Below are 21,030 nucleotides of genomic sequence, written 5' to 3'. Positions count from 1 at the left end.
TACATACGTCGGAGTCGGATGTCGGGACACAGCCGATGGTCCAATTACTTATAAAACTAGTTACAAGTCCAACGTGATAAAAGTTCGACAAATGTTCTTTATATTACATATATGAATAGTACACAGTGAACACCGCGGGCGTTAAGTGAAACGGCGCGAAGGGCGATTTAAGCATTGCGATCGTTATGTAGAACGCACCTACGCGACCTGACTCGGAACATCGTTTTGCATTCTGATTGGTGTACTTTAAAAATGCACCAATCAGAACGCAGTACGATAACTCCGAATCGGGCCAAGTCAACAAATCGAAAACGCTATTTATCAGAAAAGGGTATTCTGTTATTACAGGCATTCGATTGTATTTGCATATAATTTGTAAACTACAATAATTTTTCGTTGTGAATATATATGATTATATATAGTCGTATATGGGCAAATTTCATATATGATCTTTTTCTTCCCGGGAGAATATTTTTAAAATATACATAAAAATACGAAACCATCTTGATTGATAATATCCGTTATTTTTATATACAGTTTAAAATCGTATGTAGAAAGGTTAGAATATGGAAAGATAAAAAGACGGTATCTTCAGGTTAAACAAATATTTATTTATATATAATAATATATAAAGAAAAAAACGAAATAATTGCTACATAACAAGAATGTGTAATAGTAAATTACATATATTTATTATTTTACAACAAAACAGGTGCAATGCATTTGGATGTTAAAAACGATTAAAGAAAACATATTTACAACATGTAACACGAGCGAAATTATAATATCAGATCAGTCAAGAAGTTCGGTTCAAATTTCAAGTCAAAGAATTGACTTCATCTAATGGAGACAAATGATCCCTCAACCAAATAATTGCCGTCGTTGTGCGCCCACGATTCTTCCGCTAATGTTTTGACATTATTCGTACACCTCCATTGTAGAAGGTGAGAAGACCAGTTTATTATTATTAATATTAATATTACTTTTTATTATCATATTCGTTCATATCTGACAAGGTCGTCCCATGGCCTCTTTATTATTATCATTGTTACTGACGTTGTTATTTGTATTATTTGTGTTATTATTAATACGATGTCGCAGATTGCGTCAGACTTTCGTCGTGGCCAAGAGCTTGATGTAGTGAGCCTTGTGGGTGATCTCGAATTCCTGCGTCGGCAGGAAGCATTGCGCCTGTATGGCGGCATGCCTCCTGCCGAGGCTGTAGCTGCGGAGGAGCAGAAGAAGGGTGATGACGCAGATGACGAGGGCGACGGCTAACGTGATGAAGACGACGTTCAACTGGTGGCCCTGCACTACTTCGACACAACGAGACCGCTCGTGATCGTCGAGCAAGTCGCTGGCGGCGACCACAGCCTCGGCGAGCTTGTCCAGACTGGCACACACCATGTAAGAACCCGGCAACGACACCTCCACGGTGACGAACGTGGAGCTGCAGTTGAGCGTCTGCCGGTGCACCGCTGAGATCGCGTTGAAGATGACTATGGACAGCTGGCAAGTCTCCGTCGTCTTCGCAGAGAGCGCAACGTCCACGTGCAGGTTGCCCTGGTCGGACACGTTCACGTGAACTCCGGTGATTCGCGGGTAAGAGGCGCCGAGAAACGGTGGCTGCGTAGAGATCGCGAGGTCCTGTTGCCGTTGGGTCTTTTCCAGGACAATCACGTCACTGCAGCCAAGCCCGAGAGAGACGTCGTCGTAGGCGATAGGCACTAGCAGCACCACGCAGTAACGATACTTGTGGCCTAGTTGCAGGTGCAATGACACCGGTATGGAGACTGGCAGGACGCAAGGGTCACGCATCATGCGCGAGTCGCAGTGTAGAGGGCTTGATTCTAGTTGGTACTCGCTGCCGTTCACGGTCTCGTAGACAATCAGTGAGTCACAGGTGTAGCGTTCGGCGCATTGTTCCACGTGCCAGAGCAAGTTGACGCCGGTCGACTCGTCGTAGTGGAACTCCTTCAGGCTCAACTGCTCACCCACCACGGGCACACTGCGCGTCATCATGGGCGGTGTGGGTTCGCCGCAGAGCAGGCTGCCCGGCGACACCTGCGTGAGGACGCCGTTCTCCAGCGCGGGCGGAGTCGCGCACACCGCCGAGGACTTGTCTTCCTCCATTAAGCTGGAGTTGCTGAGCCAGTTGGCGAATTCCAACAGAGTGCAGTCACAGTTCAGGGGATTGTCGGCGAGGGAGAGCCGCTTCAGGTGCAACTTCGTGGTCGGCACGTCGCTCGCCACAATCGTGATGTCATTGTCGTCCAATCGGAGATCCTGCAGGCTCTTCAACGGCACCACCAGGTCCGCCGTGAACGCCCGCAGGAAGTTGTGCGTCAGGTCTAGCATCGTCAGCTTCTCCAGATGTGCCAAAGAGGCGCTGGAGACGGCGACGATGCAATTGTTTGCTAGATCCAGTCGCGTCAAGGTCGACAGGTGTTTGAACGAGTGGTCCTCCAGCACATCAATCTGTAAATCGATGATTATTTATTCGTTTGGATTAAAATCGCCCGTGAGTGTCGAATTAAGTGATTATAATTTATAATAATAATATTTATTTATGGGTAAATATCCTTTGGGATTGCAAAAATAAACCTAACACTTATAAAAAGAATATTCAATCAGCGTTGTATTTAGAGATAAATTATAAACTAGAAGTAAAATATAAATTAGTAAACGCAAACAATATATAAAAAAAGAAGTATATTTATATATAATTTGAATTAATTAATTAATAGGTCGAGCTAAAAATGGCAATGAGTAAATTTTTAAAGCTTGAAGACATTCCATTGAAAAAATGCATCTTAGATGAGTACTCGTTGGGAACACAGTTTATTAATACCGCTAAATGTAGCATAGAAAGTCCTATGGTATTCCACATCAAACACTGGAAGACGTCTAAAATATTTTGATGGAATATTAAGTTTTGATCTTTCCGAGACACCCGGGCAATCCACAAAATAATTGAGTTTAAAAACGAAAAAAGATCTGAATTAATTCTTGTAATTGCTGGAGAATGTAAATTTAATTTATATAAAAGTTGATAATTATGATAAATAATAAAGATTGACTTACTTATTTTGGAAGCAGTCAATCTCGAAAACTTATGTTTAATATAACTTATGTTTAAATTCAATCAGGTTGCGACGAATGTTATAATTTATCGTATGATAACATCAATAGAGACCTTCTCTTGTTATTACTTTAAACAGACGGTCAAGCCCAAGTTTCTCAACTCACCTGATTATGACTCAGGCTGAGATAAGTGAGATTCCTGAGACCTATGAGAGCTCCCTGCTGTACGTTGACGAGGCTATTCTCGGATACGTTGAGAAAGTGTAATCTGGGCATCTGCGGCAACAAATTGGGTCCCATCGAGCCCAATAACAGGTTGTTGGATAGATCCAACTCTTCCAGTCGCTTGAGACCTCTCAGAGCTGACAGAGCAGAAACGCTCAGACGATTCCCGCGCATTCTCAGCGAGCGTAACATCGGCAACGCCAGAAACACTTGCGGCGACAATTGCGACAGCAGGTTGTCGCACAAATCCAAATAAGTCAAGTTTGACAAACCCTGAAATCGAACATTTCGTTATCCGCTAATTGATTTTTTCAAATCGCAAAGTCGCAGAAATCAAACATTTCATTCCGCAAGTTCGTCGCAACTAATCGTACCTTGAAGGAGTCCGCTTTCAACGTTTTCAGTTTGTTATGGGACAAGTCCAGCCGATCCAAACCAACCAAATATGACAACGCAATTGTGGGAACGGAATCCAGGAGATTGTTCGGAAGTCCAAGAGCCTGCAACGGCCGCGCCAATGCGGTGAATGCGTTCTCATGGACGCGTTTCAGCTCACCGGTGGAGACGACTAATCCATGAAGAGCAACTTCCTCGAGAAAGCGCGCTGGCAACACGGAGATCCCCGTCACAGTTAGATCCAGCAAGGATATCATGTTCGGCCGACTATGTTTGAGATGTTCACTGATGGCCTGAGGAAAACCATTAGAGTCCCTTTAATCTTTGCTTCTTATTGTCCAAAAATTTATGAATTTATTTTTACATTTTAATTAATTCATTTTAATTAATTCATTTTCTCCCTCACAGCGAAAAATTTTAATTAATTCATTTTCTCCCTCACAGCGGTTTATTTGCGAAGGGAAATCTCTTATCTACCGTATCTCTCGATTATAAATATTTTCTTGGATAAATATTCGCGAAGATAAAATTCTTATCATACGAGCGGCATTCGCTGAAATAAATCTCGACCTACAATACATAAATTAACAATATAAATTAGTATGACGAAAATTTAAAATTTAAATTTAAAATTTAAAATGCGGAAAATGAAATAACAGGACACGGTGCAGAACAAGTGGCGTATGTGAACCAGCGAGATCGAGCCGTCAAGAAGAAAGAGGCGGGAACGAAAGGAAAAGAGCAGCGAGCACAATGAACTCTTGAATGATATACGTATACGATTTGTATTTCATTAGCAGTCCATACACCTACGCTCTTCTTGACCGTTGGTTAAAAAGTAACGGCCTCGATTGCGCTGTGAAGCGTAACAACGGACGTTAGAGAGGACTGTTCCATTTAAATGGAAACATCTGAATGTATCCCAAAAATACTTGGTATATCTCGAAAAACATTTTAAACTTGTGTGCGTGCAAATGTATGACGTTAATGTAGTGACGCAATTACCTGTAGCGCCGTTCTATCGCCCGTACACCTGAGTGTGTATGGAAAGTCGCAGGAACATTCCACACCCACTTTTGTGATATTCGGACACTCCCAAACCGTGTCAGGGGACGATGATGCGTGGGATATATCTTTCGGGATGTCATCATCCTGTACTGTCACAATTGCCGGTGAAGTCGACGGAGACGACGACGAGGATGACACGTTTTCCTTGACGGCGAACGTCGTCGTCATCGTCGTCGTTGTTGATAACACCGTTGTCGTTTCCGTCGTCGTTGTTGTTGCCGTCGACATTGTTTCAGCTGCCGTTGTTATTAACTTCGTCATTGATGTTGCTGACATCGTGGCGTCGTCCTCCGTCACATTGAGACACGACGCCGTCATTATCAATGTCAAAACGAGCAAATCTCGAAACGGTCTGAGCATTCTGGAAAATAATATACAATAAAAAACTGTAATTATTTCGTAATTATATTACATTATAGACGTAATTACAATTTTTTTCATCTGGGAAAAGAAAGAATCTACGCTTTGTGTCATGAATTTTACTGTTAAAGAAAGATCAAGATTCATTTCGTTCGCTTTATTATGCTGGGCAATTATGCGAAAAAGTGTAGCAAGTTCACTAATGAGAGAAATCTCATTAGTGCAATGTTTCGCAAAGATACCCGATTTATTTTTTTGACAAGTAGTCAATGAGCCTGCAATGTTCTCAAAGAAGTTTAGAACGTCCAAGTCAAGTGTCTGATACGCACTGATTTTCTACGGCATTTTGTACATTGCATTTGATTGTTTTCTACAGGTCTGTTCTTTTTCGCTGAATTGGCTGCATTAGCTTGCATTAGTTCTCTTTTTCTCTTTCTTCTTCTTCTTCTATCAAATTTTAACCATATCTATCTTTTTTTATAAGTATGTAATAGTTCAGCAAAAAGTAACAAACCTTACATTACACATGATTTTGTGAAGATATGCGAAAAATATGACAAATAGCTACAAAATATAAAAGCGATGTGCATACTGTTCAATCATAAATTTAAAATCGTCTGCCTATGAAAATTGTCTGCATAGCATCTTACTAGTAAGTAAAACTGAATAAGACCGGTTACAAAGTAGCTTGTTCTTTATCGCCGCACTAAACTGCACTAAAACTTTCTTTCTCGTTCTTATAAAATTTTCAAACGTATTTCTATTTCATCTTCTTTTTATTTCTTTACATTAGTTTAGCTATAAAGAACAAACTTTATCTCGATTTGGGATGTTGATTGAAGAAATCGATTTTACATAAAGAACGCAACTTCATTCTGAATCGTCGCCGATAACCATAATTTTTAGACGATAGACTCAAAATTATTGCGTAAAATCTCGCAATAACACGCATCGATTTAAAATACATATTTCAATTCGAAGCAGATGTCTCATACTTTTTATACCGAGCTATGGCTCATCACGAGGAGCGATTTGGAGAAGTTGTTGGAGTTCGAACAGAAATTGCAGAAAGGTGCACCGTTAAAAAAAAGGGAGGTTTTAGTTACGGTGTTACCTATGTATGTGAAGTACGTATTTGAGCCATTTTTCTATAAAAACGTTATCACTTGATAAAAATACTAAACATCATAGTAGAGAGAAAAGAAGAATAAAAGAAAATGTGACAAAGTACTTATGCTCGTTTTGAGCGACAGACCGATTGTTTCTAATTTCATTCTTTCATTTAATTTAACTAACTTAATTTTGAGGTACCGCAACATCGTGAGAAGACTTATCATGTGTTACGATCAAATGGTGCAGACACAGAAACGGGATTTAATAAAGAGAATGTTGGACTGTGCAATCGGACGGATGTTGCAGTGTAAACAGGAGATCGTTCGACAGGATTATTCGGATTATCAGTAGGCTTCTCATACGACACAATCACTTTGAATTCACCAAAAATGAACGAATGTCGTCCATTGCAGGTGGCCGGACGATATTTTGTATCGAATGAAATTCACATGGGATGATATAGAGCTATTTGCAACAGCATGTGGTCGGGAACGTTTGGAGGAACGCAAAAAGTTTGTTCAGGAGTTAACCGAGAGGGTACAGAGAGGTTTGCATAATTTCTTTTTCTTTATCAATCACAAAATCGACATTAAGCAAAATCCTGAAATAGATTAGAAATATCTTAGAATAGGTTCCATTGGTAAAACTAATCGAATGTTTAAGATAAATTGTATATTTACAAGTTTTTCGATACAAATATATCTCTAATCTCTTGTCCTTCAATAGCTCAGATAAAAGAGCTTAGTCTGCCACCGACGCAAGTCGAAAGTATGACAGAAGTGGAGGACGAGGCGGCGACGGCCCGCGTAGCACGAAGGAAACGCGTCGTGCAACCCCTAAAGGTAGAGGTGCCCCGTGAATCGCCTGAAGAGATAGCCGCTCGAGAGATGAAGGCCGCAGCCAAAAAGGCCATGCATATGGCGATATTGTTGATACAGAATCATGAAAGAGCAAGGAAAGCACGCGTCCGTGGTGAAGACGGTAATTAAAGGGAATAAACCTAGACAATATTCAACATTTATAAGATATTTTAAAAATATAGATATTAAATATTTTGTATTATAAATATTCAAATGTTCGCGAAAGTCAGACATAAGAAAGATCATGATAAATATTCAAAGATACTTTTCAAATACATGATTTCAAAAACATCATTTCACTTAAGTAAAACCATACTTTAATGATTTATGAAAATATTTATCATAATCTCTCTCATACCTGGTTTTTCCGGATATTTGGATATTCACAAAATATATATAATATCTATATTTTTTAAATATTTTATAAATTCGTATTGCTAAAAAAAGACGAGCTTATTTGTCACATTAGTAGAGTAGATCTTTTTCGTATTCGCGACTCACTAGCGTCGAACTGTTCCATTCCAAGCGAAACGTATATTCGAGTACAATAAGAAACTGGCGTACGGAGATATCATCCCAAGGAAGATAGATCAGGCGGAGTACGAAAAGTCGGCGAAGACGATACAGCGCGCGTGGCGGCGGTACACCGCGCGGAGAGACACGAGGAAGAAAATTGCGCGACTCGAAGAAATTCTGGGTATGACAATTCCGAGCTGGCGGTGCCGCAAAGTGTTCGCAACGGACGAGGAAAACTTCAAGCGACGACGCGCTTTGATACCCGTGTTCGCTGAGCGGACCGAGAAATCGATCAGCGACGAGCGTGCAAGGGTAACGGCTTTAGCATAATAAAAACTGCAGTTCTTTCTGAGAGTCTCTAATATTGTGTTGAGGTGTATTTCATTGACCAAATTGACGAACATTTAATAAATGAGTTCATAACCTCTTCCTCCTCGCCTGGCCCGTTTCGTGGCACACAGTTAGTTACTTGATTACATTTACAAATACTAAAATAGTTTTTCGGCATTGTATGTATTATATGATAACTTTAATGTAATTACTTTTCATGTCCGAGTTAACACACAAGCACGTGCATCATGGTAACTCAGTAGGCAAGAAACATTAAATCAACCTTTTGAAACATTAATTTTACGTAGATTTTATAAACATTTTGACATTATATTCTATTAGTGTTTTTAAATTGTTACTTAATACACATAATATTCCTAAATATTAAAATCATAATCTGGAAATATTATTTTTAATATTTGAATCAAATATTGTTAACGATGATGTTATATACAACATTAAGAGCTATATATTTGAAAATGTTAGAATTTATAAAATATCATTGTAATAACGTATTAATGATTTCTTGCTTATTGGGAATATAAGATAAAGAGCAGCCCGAGTTAACTCGAGCTTGCACAATATTGCTAATACCGTTTATCTGAATTAATTCAGATTTGCGCGTTAAGGGGTTGGGGTTCCTGCTCCCTCGTTGTAGTCGCTTTGTTTAACGACATCAATAGCGAGAAAACCCTAAATTTTCACAGAATATGTTGAGCTAAAAGGATGTGTCCATAAAAAGACACTTATAATCAATTGGACATATTTATAAAATATTTTGTAAGTTTTCCTTTTTTTAACAATCAATAAATAACCGTAAAATTAACATGACATATAATTTTCCTTTTTGTCAATTTTTTTTTACGATTTCATCATCGCGTTAATTTTGCGCTATTTATTGATTGTTAAAGTAAAAGGAAAGTTTACGGAAAATTGTACAAATATGCTCAATCGATCATAAGTATCATTTTAAGGATACATCTTTTTATCTCAACGTATTTCGTAAAAATGTTGGATATACGTTTTCTCGTTTTTGTCGTAATTAATCAAAATGGCTGCTGCGAAGAAATAAAGCCCTAAAATTACGAAAATTACTAATTTAAGACTATATTGAGCGTCGGGTGAGTATTAAGATATCCAAATAGATATCTGAAATTACATAAATAAAGATTTGACTTTGATTTAAATATTAATATCCACAATGATTATTCGAATCTCATTTTATAGCAGTAAAAGATTAGCCCAATATGACCTTAATTTAATAATTTTCGAATTAACGAGGACTTAATTTCGTATAGCTGCTGAAAATCAGAGGACCCGAACTGATAGAAGACATCACTGATGAGATTCATGAATGGTTCGTTATCTGGTACGATGCTGCAGGACACTACGACGTGTTTCCAGCGGCTGAGTTAGGCGGCAGCGTCCTAATCACGACCGGGCAGACTTTGACACCGCAAGAGTACTTGATGAAAAAGTTGGAGAAGGAAGCTAAGGAGAAAGCAGAGAGAAGGGGAGCTGTTAAGATTGAAGCTGGGCCGGCAAAAGCCCAGGTTCTTGAGAGGGGCTGGAGAATGCCGCGAACGCAAGCTCTATCTTGCTTGCTGGAAGCGAACACCGATTTTGTGAAAAACTGGAATCTTCGCGACGAAAGCGGCAATCCGGAGCAGAAGGAGTACCTCGATCTGATCGTCGAGAAACACTGTTACGAGCTGCAGCTCGAGATGAGGAAGATAGCGGACGAGATTCTAAGAGCTGATCTGGAGCTGTTGAACAACGCATTGCTGAAGGATCACGCGTACGATAAGCAAAAATTCGTAATCCCGACGATGAACGGAGGTAATCGGATAAGGCTTAACAATTACGACGAATCATTTAATTGCTCGGTGAATTATTTCTCGAAACTTTTGCGACAAGTCACAGTTAATTTCAATAACTTTTAACGTGCAACTATAAATTTAAAAAAATCTAACCTGCGCAGTAAAAAATGTTATGTTGAAAATGAGAAAAAAACTGAAGTTTTTGTGTCACTTAATATAGGGAATGTGTTAAAAAGCAAATATAAAAACAAATATAATGTTAATTTAACATATTACTTTTTAACATATTTATCTCGTTAAAGTAACAGAAAATTTCAGTGGGCTGTTTTTAACATAAAATTTTTTGCTATGTAGGATCGAAACGTCTAGACGAATAAAAATTATATGGTTATATCGGAACATCTTGATAACACGCTTCAAGGATTAATTAAAATCTTTCCTTATTATTACACTACAACTTCAGTGCATAAGCTTTTATTGGCCATTTTTATTTCTAGTAGATTGAATATCTATAAAGCCTTTCCATTTAATTTACTTTTTTTTATTTTTACTCGCTCGTCTAATTATTTGCTTATGAACAACCTACTTAAATGAATGATCGCGGTAGAGAAAGAGAAGAAAGTCGCCAAGCCAAGGAAGAAAGCGGAAAAGAAAGGCGTCATGGACGACGTGCCCGTCGAGGATCTCTTCTACGAACTGCTGCAGGCGGACGTCATCAGGGAATATCCGACTGTTTTCCTGCGGGACTGGCTCGGCGATTTCTCGTATGGAAATTACGAAGCGCGTCGCGAAGCTCGGGATTACAAGCACCGACTCGGCGAAGTCAAGCAGCTCGTCTTGGAGAACTGCGTGCTACCCTTGATTTCTAAAGAGACGCATCAGATCGCACCGCGCGTGCGCTCCGTATGCATTTGCGGATTACCGAGCGCCGGAAAGACTTTCCTCGCCAACGCTGTTTGCTCAGAGGTTAATCGTCCATGCTCTTTTTGCAATAATAAAGAGTATTGAAAAAACACACACATATATATAATCAAAATAATAGAATAGATTTTTAATTAGTTTCTGAAGGGTTCCTAATCGATTTTTTTAGTTGGGCGCATTACTTTTCGACGTATCGCCGTCTGTTTTGGTCAATAAATTTGTGGGCAAGAAAGAGCAAGAGAGGTTCATCAACATGATCTCCAGAGTCGCTCGTGCTTATGCTCCTTCAGTGATTTTCCTCAACGCCGGCGAGGGACCCTGGCTGAAGAAAGTCCCGCCGGAGGAGCGTCATTTTCAACCAAAACGATTCACGAAGCAGTTCGAGAAACTAATAAAAGGCATCACTCCGGGCGACCAGGTGAACCTACAAAGAGCGCAAAAAGCTTTTTCCTCCGCTCCTATTATAATTACTTATTTTTCAACGTGCTATATTTATACTTTTCTTTCGTTAACATGCTCAGCCCAAAATTTATATTTCGTTCCCAACACATATCGCAATGTTTAAAGATGCTTCGTTAGACACACGTAGAGAACATGCATAAAACACCGGAGATTCATTCTGCATCGTGAGAACTCGGTGTAAATCTCCTAAATTGGAGGAGCGGGTCGAGGCGTGCGATCGAGTACCCATTTCGTGGGATTCTTGTTATTCCCGCTTCAGATCTCTTTCTTCAATATGAATGAACCACCGTCTCGGCGAATTCGCAGGCACACGGTGGGTTCCCCCCCCCCCCTCTCTCTCTCTCTTTCTCTCTCTCTCTCTCTTTCTCTCTTTCTCCTTTCCGTTCTTTTTTCTTTTTTTACGTCTCGTGGACCTCTCCCGATCGAAGTTGCTCATCAATGAAACACCTACCAGCGGGTATGGTTGGCGGGAACGTAGGTGGCGGCGAGTTAACGTAGGATTTAGAATGTCAGAGATTCCGGACAGATACTGTTACTCACTGGCGTAGGTATCGTAGAAGGCGATTCGACATCCACCTCGAAATTCTACTTCTGTCGTTTTCCCACAGATCGTATTAACGTATTCGTGACGAAAAATCGTATCCGGAGGAGACGCCTACTCGGGACTACTTTCGTACGTTATTCTTTCATCAATATAACGAACTCCTTCAACAGGTACTGTTCCTCTCGTTGTCCGAGCAACCAGAAAACGCGGCACAGCCATTCTTCAGGATCCACGATAGATTCATTATGATACCCACCACTGATTACAATACATTGTATACATATTACAAAGATCTACTGATGAAGTATCACGGTGTCGATCGCAATATTGATGTCTCTTGCTTGGCTAAAATGTCCGTCGGAGTGCCCCTGAGCTTCGTCAAGGAAGCCGTGGAGAAGGTGCTGCTGCTGCAGCGACGAATCACCCTCAAACACAATCCGCTCAACCCGGCAGAGATCATGAATGAAGTAATGAAGTATGAGTATCCTACAGAGAAGACGTTGGAGGGCTTTCGTAAGATTGAGAGGCAACTTCTGCGAAGAAAAATGAAGGGTGCTGGAGCTAAGCAGGCAGAATGAGCCTACTGAGAACGAGAGAACGAGGCGTTCAAAGGCACCCCTTGACGTGAATACACACGTCGCGAGGTTTTCGCGGTAATTTCCCGTCGCGCGAATCTTCGTCGAGTGTTTTACGTTGCGATATAAGCCGGCAACTCGATTTGCACACAGAAAGGTACAGGTAACAGAAATACGAATTTACAAGTAATTCTATCAACTTAACGAGTTACTTTGCTATGAAAAGAGAGTGGACGTTAGGGAGATTTTATTGACATACACACACACACACACGCGCGCGAGAAGATAATACAACTGCATCACCACAGGTATACGTACCTATAACGTGCACTGTGCATCGGTCTCGAGCGTGTTCCCAACCTCTGCACAACCCTCCCACACCTGACCTCAGCCTCAAAGCGATGGAGGAACGCAGTAGCACCCACGCCAGTGAAACGTTCGCGAGTGCATCGTGCGACCCGTCCTACATTAACGGAGAACGGTCCTCAAGTCTGGACGTCTTCTGATGATCACATCCCTTCCGTGAGATCCCTCAAGAGCACTCCTTATGATGATATTTTCACGCTGGGAGGACGTGCGAATCGCTGGGAGAAAAAGAGAAGAGAGAGACACTTCCGCGGAATCTCCGATCGCACTTGTCACTTGCGTCTTATCCCTCGCAATATCGCCGCATAATTATCACAGACAGGGATCTTCGCCTTACTTATGGAGAGAGTAGATCTCGCGACGACCCAGTCGTCGGGATCTACGCACGTGTCGTCGTATATGGCAACTCATTCGTCGGCTCCGACGTGCGGTCACGCGGAAGATGAAGAAGAAGAGGAACGGACATCGCGCGTCTCTTCCAAGGTCTCGGCGAAGCGCGCCACAGCGCGAGGAGGAGTCGCGCGCGGTGACACGAACGCCTGGGCGGTAGGTAGCGAACACAATCTCCGGACGTGATGCGGTTCCCCTGGTGCCCGCGACACCACGACAACGGGTAGCAGGCGACGGGTCGGGTGCTGCGTACTGCGAGGCACTGTACGAGCGCCGAGAGCATGCTCGACGACCACTTGGAGAGACGAGAAAACCGACGTCGCCTCCACCGTGTCCACGCGGTGGGGACTCCCCCGGTTTGTGTCCGTCCGTCCGCCTCTCTATGTGTCTCTCGGTTTCCACATAGCATAGCCATGTATGGAACACGGGACGACGTTCTCTCTCCCGGCCCTTACGCCCACTTGCCTGCGCCGCGCTCTGTGCCGGCTCTCCGCCGCATCTGGAGCAGGTATCATCGCGGGTGACGACGAGGGCGACATCGCCACTCGCCCCTTCATCATCGAGAACAACCACGGTGGAGAGAGTGACTCGCACCTCGACGTCTCTTTCATGCAGAACAATTTCGAACGCTCCGTCGTCGCTCGAACTCTGAGACACCGAAGCGCTTGTCGCGTATTCTAAGGCTAAGCCTGGTTACTCTGATACTTCGATAGAATACAAATCGTTATTCCGTAAGAAACATTGTCATTTTCAGTTTTTACGCGAACGTCAGAAATACAAGTTTCACGCTTTGCGCGCGTCTCATGTTCGGTCTTCGAGAAGCGACGTGTTTTCTCCGGTCTACGACTTCATTTATTTCGTGAGAACATGTCCGCGATACAAAAAAGTATTGCTGAGTGATTCCCGTGCACGCTGTTTTCGTATGCACGAGTATGTACGGGAGAAGACCGAGAAGAAGTGGGCGAAGAGAACGACAGAATGAAAGAGGGAGAGAGCGAGCGAATGAGCGAGAGAGGGAGGGAGGGAGAGAGAGAGGGAAAGAGGTCCGGAGGCAGAGGGAGAGAAAGAAAGAACGAATATAGGTGGGTGGGGTGGTAGAAGGGGGGCTCCGAAGGTCTTCGGGATCCTCGTGAAATGCTTTTTGATACTGGAAATCGGACCGTCGCGCGCGTTACGAAATCACCGTAAAACCGGGCCTTTACACCCACGCGAGATTAGTGTAGCCGCGGTGAAAGAAAGTCCGACTTCTTTAACAAGCTCTCCGAGTGTTTATAACGCGCCACGCTAAAAAGCAGACTCGGAAGCATCGCGCCTAGATGAACAGCACGAGATTGTCGAACGTCGCGCGAAACTCTTCGACGAAATCTCGAAATTGGTTTCTAGACCCTCTTGAAGGACTCGGGTAGTCCAACTTGAGCGCTAACGTTCTAACGAGAACGTCCCGTTTATCATCCCGGTGGAAAGACAAGAAGGCGCGGTGGTATCGCACAACTGACAGTCTGATCGAGAGTTTCATTGTATACAAATGTAGGCGGAAAAAGAGCGATTTGAGCGACGCGCTTGCATAAGGAACGCGTTTTGCGTCGGAGAGTCGGAGCGCGTCCCGCCAATGCGAACTTTCATTCGTCAGTATCGGCCAATCGGTAGAAATCGATTCTCACACGTGGCACGAAATCGGCTCGACTAACGAGAATAGTCAATGTTCGTCGAGTTAATTAGAGTCTGAATGTTTATGTTAATGAGGCATAAAAGATGCGAAGTCGATTCTAAAGCGAAAATGATAACGCAAATGGAACTTGAAACACGCTGTATATATCGGCGTAGACAAGTTTACAATTAACTTATAAGAAATTATAGTAATCTTACCTCGATTATTACAGACATTTTTTACTGTATGATTTGTGGATAATATAAAAGTATAAAAACGCAACCTTAATTATACACTGGGCACTAAACTTCTAATGTAGATATATAATTGCACAGTGATTTACAAAATATATTGAATATTTTATTTCTTCTAATTAAAATGTGATTTAAATGACATTTTTATGGAGTGTTGACTCGGTCAATTCAGTCAACCGGGAGTCGTTGAAATCTCCTCCATTATATCTATATAATTCTTCACGTCGTTCATATATCGACTCAGAAACTTGTGATTCTTTTTCACATTTTTAATCAATTTTTTAATGTCCGTTTCTCTGTAAAAAGAAGAAGCAATCTGTTAAATCTTTATTCGTGCGACGCGATCTCTTTTTCAACTTACTTTATCGTGCCCAGCAAACAGTGAATGTTAACATCATTTGGAGTAAGCTTATCGAAACGTTTAACATTGATCGTGATCTTCAATATAATATTCATACATTTGCTTCGAGACACGAACGAAATTCTAAAACAAGCGAATGATACAACGATAATTCGAATAGCGGCGTTATTGAATCTATCATAGAAAACATTTAGATGGAAGTTATTACTTATCGCGAGCGATCTCCATCAAGTTTAAGTCGTCCAAACGCTTTAAATCAAACATGAAATTCATCGCTAGTTTCACCTCTTGCGAAATCAAGTCTAGCATCGAAAGAACGTCCTCGTGAGTACTGTACGAGTGCGTAAATGTTTCCACGTTGATTTTCTCCAGAATTAATCCGTGAACTATCTTTATTAGTACATCTGCGTCATCTGTCGCGAAAAGGATACCGTTGGGATATTTTACTGTTCCAAGATTTTCCCGATCAATTAATATTCGATTGCTCACCTGCAAGGCGGGAGATAATCTTGATTTCATTAATTAAATTCTCTTCGGGACGACTCAGATTGTCTGATAAAAATGTTATTATCAACAATGAATTCGACATGAAACCGAACGCAATCATTTTCCTATCGACATTTTTGTAATACACGTTCCAAATGCAGTTTTCCCTGTGAAAAGAAGCGTATGCGTTGAAATGCGAAAGATGTTTTTGTCATTACCTTTTTAACAGCTTCGGAGAAAGAAGGATGTAGCATCTTATGTGAAACATCTTGTATAGATATGTATATGTACTTACCCCTCGGCAAGTGCTTCTATTTTTTGCGACAGCGACAAGAACGGATCCTGTTCGACTAAAGGCTCTTCTTTAGTCTCGTTAGAGCACTGCTTCGCGTCGAGTCTCTTTTCTACGTAGTCTTCCTTTTGTTCTACACCTTGCTGATTTATTTTACCATTTGAATGTTCTTGGCAATATACACCTTGATCTTCCTCGATCGACATTTGAAGATTCACTTCATCTTCAAATATAGCTTCTGTCTCTTTCAGGTGATCAATGTGACGTTCTACTTCCTCCCTTACCTCTATGCATTGTTCCTGCTCGATATTCGGTAATTCTACCTCATCATTGTTTACCTCATCCAGAGTATATTCCTCTTCATCCATTTCTCTTTCTTCTTGATCTTTTCTCGTTACCTTTGTTTCAGTGAAATGATCAATACTAAATAGTGTTGCCGTCTTTCTACGGTTAACGTTACTTGCGCTTTCACCTCCATCGAGATGCTCTCTATCTGTTGCGTGGCGATTTGATTCATCGATTAGATTATCGTCGATAATTGTTCTTGCTTGGCCATCAGTTTCCCGATTATGTTCAATTGCATTCGTCACGGCGCTTCTGTGGCAGTCTTTTGTCTCATCCTGTTCGACATCAGTCGTCTCTAATCTCTGAGAATTAATATTCTTATTATTGATCGGGACAGTATCGATTGACACATGAGGTTTATCTTCCCACAAAATTCCCTCGAAGAGGGAGTTCTCATCCTCACTCATATAGACAAACGACGGAGGATTAATCGACTGCAATTCCACGAGACTGTTTTCTAGATTCTTTTTTAAGAAGCTACAATCGTCAATATTGTTCAAACTATCATTAACATTTGATCCGCATGGTAGTTTCGAGATTTGTGTAGGATCAATCGTGTCCTCCGTTGAACGTTCGTTTTTAACATGTTTATCATCATTGTCGGAAGATGAATGTATGTTGTGACAAACAGGGGGCTGAGACTCTTCGAGAGAATCGCTGCGGAACTTCTTCGCATTTGTACTTTCGTCTTCATGACTTCGTCTTTTTCTATTGACGTTTGTCAAGGTTACGCTTGACGAGTGGTCAAAATTGTTTGTTAAAACACGAGTATTATTAGATGATGCATTATGTAGATTTGTTGTCTCCACGATTTCTCTCGGAATTGTAACATTTTCTCTTATTTCACTCTTCTTCAACTCTGTTACATTATTTGTTACTGGACGTGGAAACTCATTTCTTTTGGAAACATCCAAACTTTCCGTTCCATTTAGTGTAATGTTTTCAATATGACGTATAGCCGATGGAACTGCAGCAGTAACTTCCATTGATGTATCATGAATCGTTTTATTATTAGGTTCAGTTTGGAGTGACGATTTTGCGGAATTTTCTTCGGGCAAGTGTGTTCTTGGTGTTGTAGTATTGCGAGAAATCAAAGATTCTGCAGTGCGCTTGATATTACATGTTTCCTCGTGCAAGAAAGGACTTGGAACAGCTTTAGTAATATCCATAGACTCGTGTAATAAAGCATTTGTCAAGGTTGAACTTAACGAATAATTAAAATTGTTTGTTAAAACACGAGTATTAGATGATGCACTGTGTAGATTTGTTGTCCCCACAGTTTCTCTTGGAATTGTAACATTTTCTCTTATTTCGCTCTTTCTAAACTCTGTTACATCATTTGCTGTTGGACGTTGAAATTCATTGCTTCTAGAAACACTCAAATTTTCCGTTCTGTGTAGTTTAATGTTTCCTATATGATGCGTAATCGACGGAACTGCGGCAGTAATTCCCATTGATGCATTATGAATTGTTTCATCGTTATTTATAGCTGATTCAGTTTGGAGTGGTAATCGTGCGGAATTTTCTTCGAACAAATGTGTTCTTGGCGTTGTAGTATTGCGAGAAATCAAGGATTCCGCAGTGCGCTTGATATTACATGTTTCCTCGTGCAAGAAAGGACTTGGAACAGCTTTAGTAATACCCATAGACTCGTGTAATAAAGCATTTGTCAAGGTTGAACTTAACGAATAATTAAAATTGTTTGTTAAAACACGAGTATTAGATGATGCACTGTGTAGATTTGTTGTCCCCACAGTTTCTCTTGGAATTGTAACATTTTCTCTTATTTCGCTCTTTCTAAACTCTGTTACATCATTTGCTGTTGGACGTTGAAATTCATTGCTTCTAGAAACACTCAAATTTTCCGTTCTGTGTAGTTTAATGTTTCCTATATGATGCATAATCGACGGACCTGCGGCAGTAATTTCCATTGATGCATTGTGAATTGTTTCATCATTATTTACAGCTGATTCAGTTTGGAGTGGCAATCGTGCGGAATTTTCTTCGGGCAAATGTGTTCTTGGCGTTGTAGTATTGCGAGAAATCAATGCTTCCGCAAATTTTGCAGTGTTCTCAATATTACACATCTTCTCGTGCAACCAAGGATCCGGAACAGCTTCGGTAATATCCATAGATTTGCATAATAATTTGGTTCTTTCACTGAAAGTAATAGAATTCTCATTCTCTGTCTCACATATGTTCTTTCCACGAATAATTGGATTGAAAATTTCTCTTCCGTTTCTTGACGATATTGTCTTAGTCATTTCTATGGATGTATTCTGCGAAAACGTATTTTTATTATCTCCGAACATAAGCTCGTCTGTTCTCAAATTCTCTTTGTCGTAAACGTTCATAGGTAATATCACATTGATAGGTCTCGTCATTTGCATTGGGGCGTCATTGAAGAACTCAGTTTTATCAGAATTCTCGCTAATTTTACGATTTTTTCGCAAATGTTTTCCTGAAACTGTATCTTCATCATGGAAATACGGAATGTTTTTTTCGTACATGCTTATAGGTCTCGTCATTTCCATTGGTACATCGTTGAAGAATTCAGTTTTATCCGTACCTTCAGTTTCACAATTTTCCTTCAAACTATTTTCTTCAACTGCACTTTTGTTACAAGGCTGTGTAGCATTTTGTTTGTATATTTTAGATGGTAGGGCAATAGTCATTTCCATTGAAGTGTTAAAATTTGTATTGTTTTTGTTATCATTCGGATTAAATGTGTCAGAATCTGCTACGATCCGTGATTGTATTACGCTCGTTAATTTTATGGAATTATCTGGCATAAGATGTGAACTGGAATAATCATTTTGTATCCGTTTAGAAACAATATTCTTAGTTGCCTGTAAATTTATCGGAGATGTCGAGCTGTTACTTGTGGTGTCACGCCTTTTATTTGTGCAATTCTGCATTATTACTGAAATTTTCCTGGAAACTTCTAAATCAGACTTGATAGGCTCTACAGATCTTGAAATAGCCTGAGTAATCTCTATCGGTTCATTATTGCAATTAGGGACCAATGATTCTACAGCATGTTCGATATTATACATTTTCTCGTGATATGAGGGGACTGATACAGTTTCAGTAATATCCATAGACTTGTGTAATGATCTGGTTCTTTCAGTAAAAGTAATTGAATTGTTCATATCCTTTCTTTCATACATATTCTCTTGTTTTGAAATTGGATCGTATATTTCTGTTTTGTTTCTCCATGACGCTACCTTAGTCATTTCCATGGTAGTATAATTTGTGTCAAAATCCTGATGTGATGCAACATTATCTTTCTGTGTATCTTTTTGCTTATTATCTTCTATATCACAATTCACTGAAGATGTTGGTATCATCATAGTCAATTCCATAGATTGATCTTGGATACATGTTCTCTCCATTTCAGAGCCAACTTTATTAGTACATATCTCTGGACAATATTCATTACTGATAACATGTGAATCATTCTCTTTATCATTGTCTACATATACAGTAACAATATTGCTTGATGTGCTTTTAGATACATTTGACAGAATAGTTTGCCCAAGTAGAAGTTTTTGACTAAATATTTCTACATGTTCTATTGGATTAGTGGGATTTAAATCATTATCCTTATCATTTTCATAGAATTCTATGGCAGAAGCATGTGGCTGACTATCTGTTAGATTAAAATCATTTCTATGACTTGAATTGGCTTCAGTGCCAACAGCTGTATAGTCACCTTTAGAAGTAACTTTTGATGCATTTTCCTTGGATTCAACTTTTGTATTTTGATCTGTCCTAAAAGATGCTTTGAGACTAGAATCATGTTCTTCGTATGTGTTATCCCATACAGTTCCTTGCTCCGTGGAATGGCAAAATTCTCTGCACAAAGCATATTTAAAGAGATATTCTTAGTATAAAAACAAATTATAATCTAACTCGTATTCTACTTATATTAAAAGGTACTTACTTAACATGTTTCTTTTCTGCAAAACTAACACGTCTCTTGACCTTTGATGTGGCTGGAGTATCTTCATTAGATGAGGAATTGATATTTATTTTCTGCAATGGCTGTCTGGATTTTTGTGGTTTAAGAATCTATAAAAACATCGAACATCGTTAATGTTAAAAATTAACATCACGAAAATAGAAAGTTTTTCACTCTCAAAAATATATTAGAAAAATAAGTTATAAAATAATATAAAAATACAACGTAAACTAAAATACTTACTGATGAACGTCTGGATTCTTCTTTTTTAGGTTTGGAGGGAACCCTATGACATGAAAAAAGACATTATCCTTTCCACACAAAAATAAGAATCTTTTATACCTTTTATACCGTTTTAACTTCACTTATGTCCATGAAATAACAAAAAACAAGCAATACTTACATCTTACTACACTGTAAAAAGAAAAATCAGTTATAATCATTTAAAATTCTGTGCCACAATAAATTTTTTTTTAACTGACTTCAATAATGGCTCCGACGCGCTGCGTCGCACGCCATAAATTTGTTCTTTTTAGCTGAACTATTTGTATCAGTGCAACAAGTATGTACTAATGGAGACTCATACTGCGACTTTCTATAGGTGCGTTCGGGAAGACACTATTAATGCTATTTAGCGCTAAAGGCTGTTC

The 21,030-nt window shown here is 40.1% G+C and overlaps 2 protein-coding genes across 3 annotated transcripts; both read right to left on the bottom strand.

The window, feature by feature from the left end:
* Positions 1 to 661: 661 nt before the first annotated feature.
* LOC106745298 (leucine-rich repeat-containing protein 15-like) lies at positions 662 to 13,379 on the bottom strand. Of its 2 annotated transcripts, XM_014620783.1 has the most exons (6): positions 12,978 to 13,379; positions 12,593 to 12,858; positions 4,711 to 5,134; positions 3,684 to 3,998; positions 3,250 to 3,582; positions 662 to 2,478 (listed from the first exon to the last, which is right to left on the bottom strand). In XM_014620783.1, exons 2-6 carry the CDS (start codon positions 12,610 to 12,612, stop codon positions 1,108 to 1,110), a joined length of 2,463 nt encoding a protein of 820 aa, XP_014476269.1. In that variant the 5' UTR covers positions 12,613 to 12,858; positions 12,978 to 13,379; the 3' UTR covers positions 662 to 1,107. The 2 variants fall into 2 exon arrangements, with proteins under 2 accessions (XP_014476269.1, XP_014476268.1); XM_014620782.1 differs by having other exon boundaries at positions 12,593 to 13,379.
* A 1,637-nt stretch (positions 13,380 to 15,016) lies between these two features.
* Positions 15,017 to 20,885, bottom strand: LOC106745306. Its single transcript, XM_014620801.1, has 8 exons — positions 20,784 to 20,885; positions 20,624 to 20,666; positions 20,363 to 20,490; positions 16,075 to 20,274; positions 15,783 to 15,946; positions 15,502 to 15,706; positions 15,294 to 15,416; positions 15,017 to 15,228 (listed from the first exon to the last, which is right to left on the bottom strand). Coding segments are annotated over exons 1-8 (4,989 nt in total). The 5' UTR covers positions 20,786 to 20,885; the 3' UTR covers positions 15,017 to 15,104.
* Positions 20,886 to 21,030: the final 145 nt, after the last annotated feature.

The sequence above is a fragment of the Dinoponera quadriceps genome, unplaced genomic scaffold, assembly GCF_001313825.1.
Source record: "Dinoponera quadriceps isolate SergipeBrazil2010 unplaced genomic scaffold, ASM131382v1 scaffold1527, whole genome shotgun sequence".
Classification (NCBI taxonomy): Eukaryota; Metazoa; Arthropoda; class Insecta; order Hymenoptera; family Formicidae; genus Dinoponera; species Dinoponera quadriceps.
This window is presented reverse-complemented; position numbering and strand designations above follow the sequence as displayed.

Bases quoted from the DNA above. Each gene is read 5' to 3' on its own strand.
- LOC106745298 (XM_014620782.1), bottom strand. From the start codon at position 12,612: ATGCACAGTGCACGTTATAG. The intron at 3,583-3,683 runs GTACGATTAGTT...GTTCGATTTCAG, and splicing joins TGAAAGCGGACTCCTTCAAG to GGTTTGTCAAACTTGACTTA. The intron at 2,479-3,249 runs GTGAGTTGAGAA...ATCGATTTACAG, and splicing joins TCAGCCTGAGTCATAATCAG to ATTGATGTGCTGGAGGACCA.
- LOC106745306 (XM_014620801.1), bottom strand. The intron at 15,947-16,074 runs GTAAGTACATAT...TTCTTTTCACAG, and splicing joins ATAGAAGCACTTGCCGAGGG to GGAAAACTGCATTTGGAACG. The intron at 15,417-15,501 runs GTAATAACTTCC...CGCTTGTTTTAG, and splicing joins ATGGAGATCGCTCGCGATAA to AATTTCGTTCGTGTCTCGAA.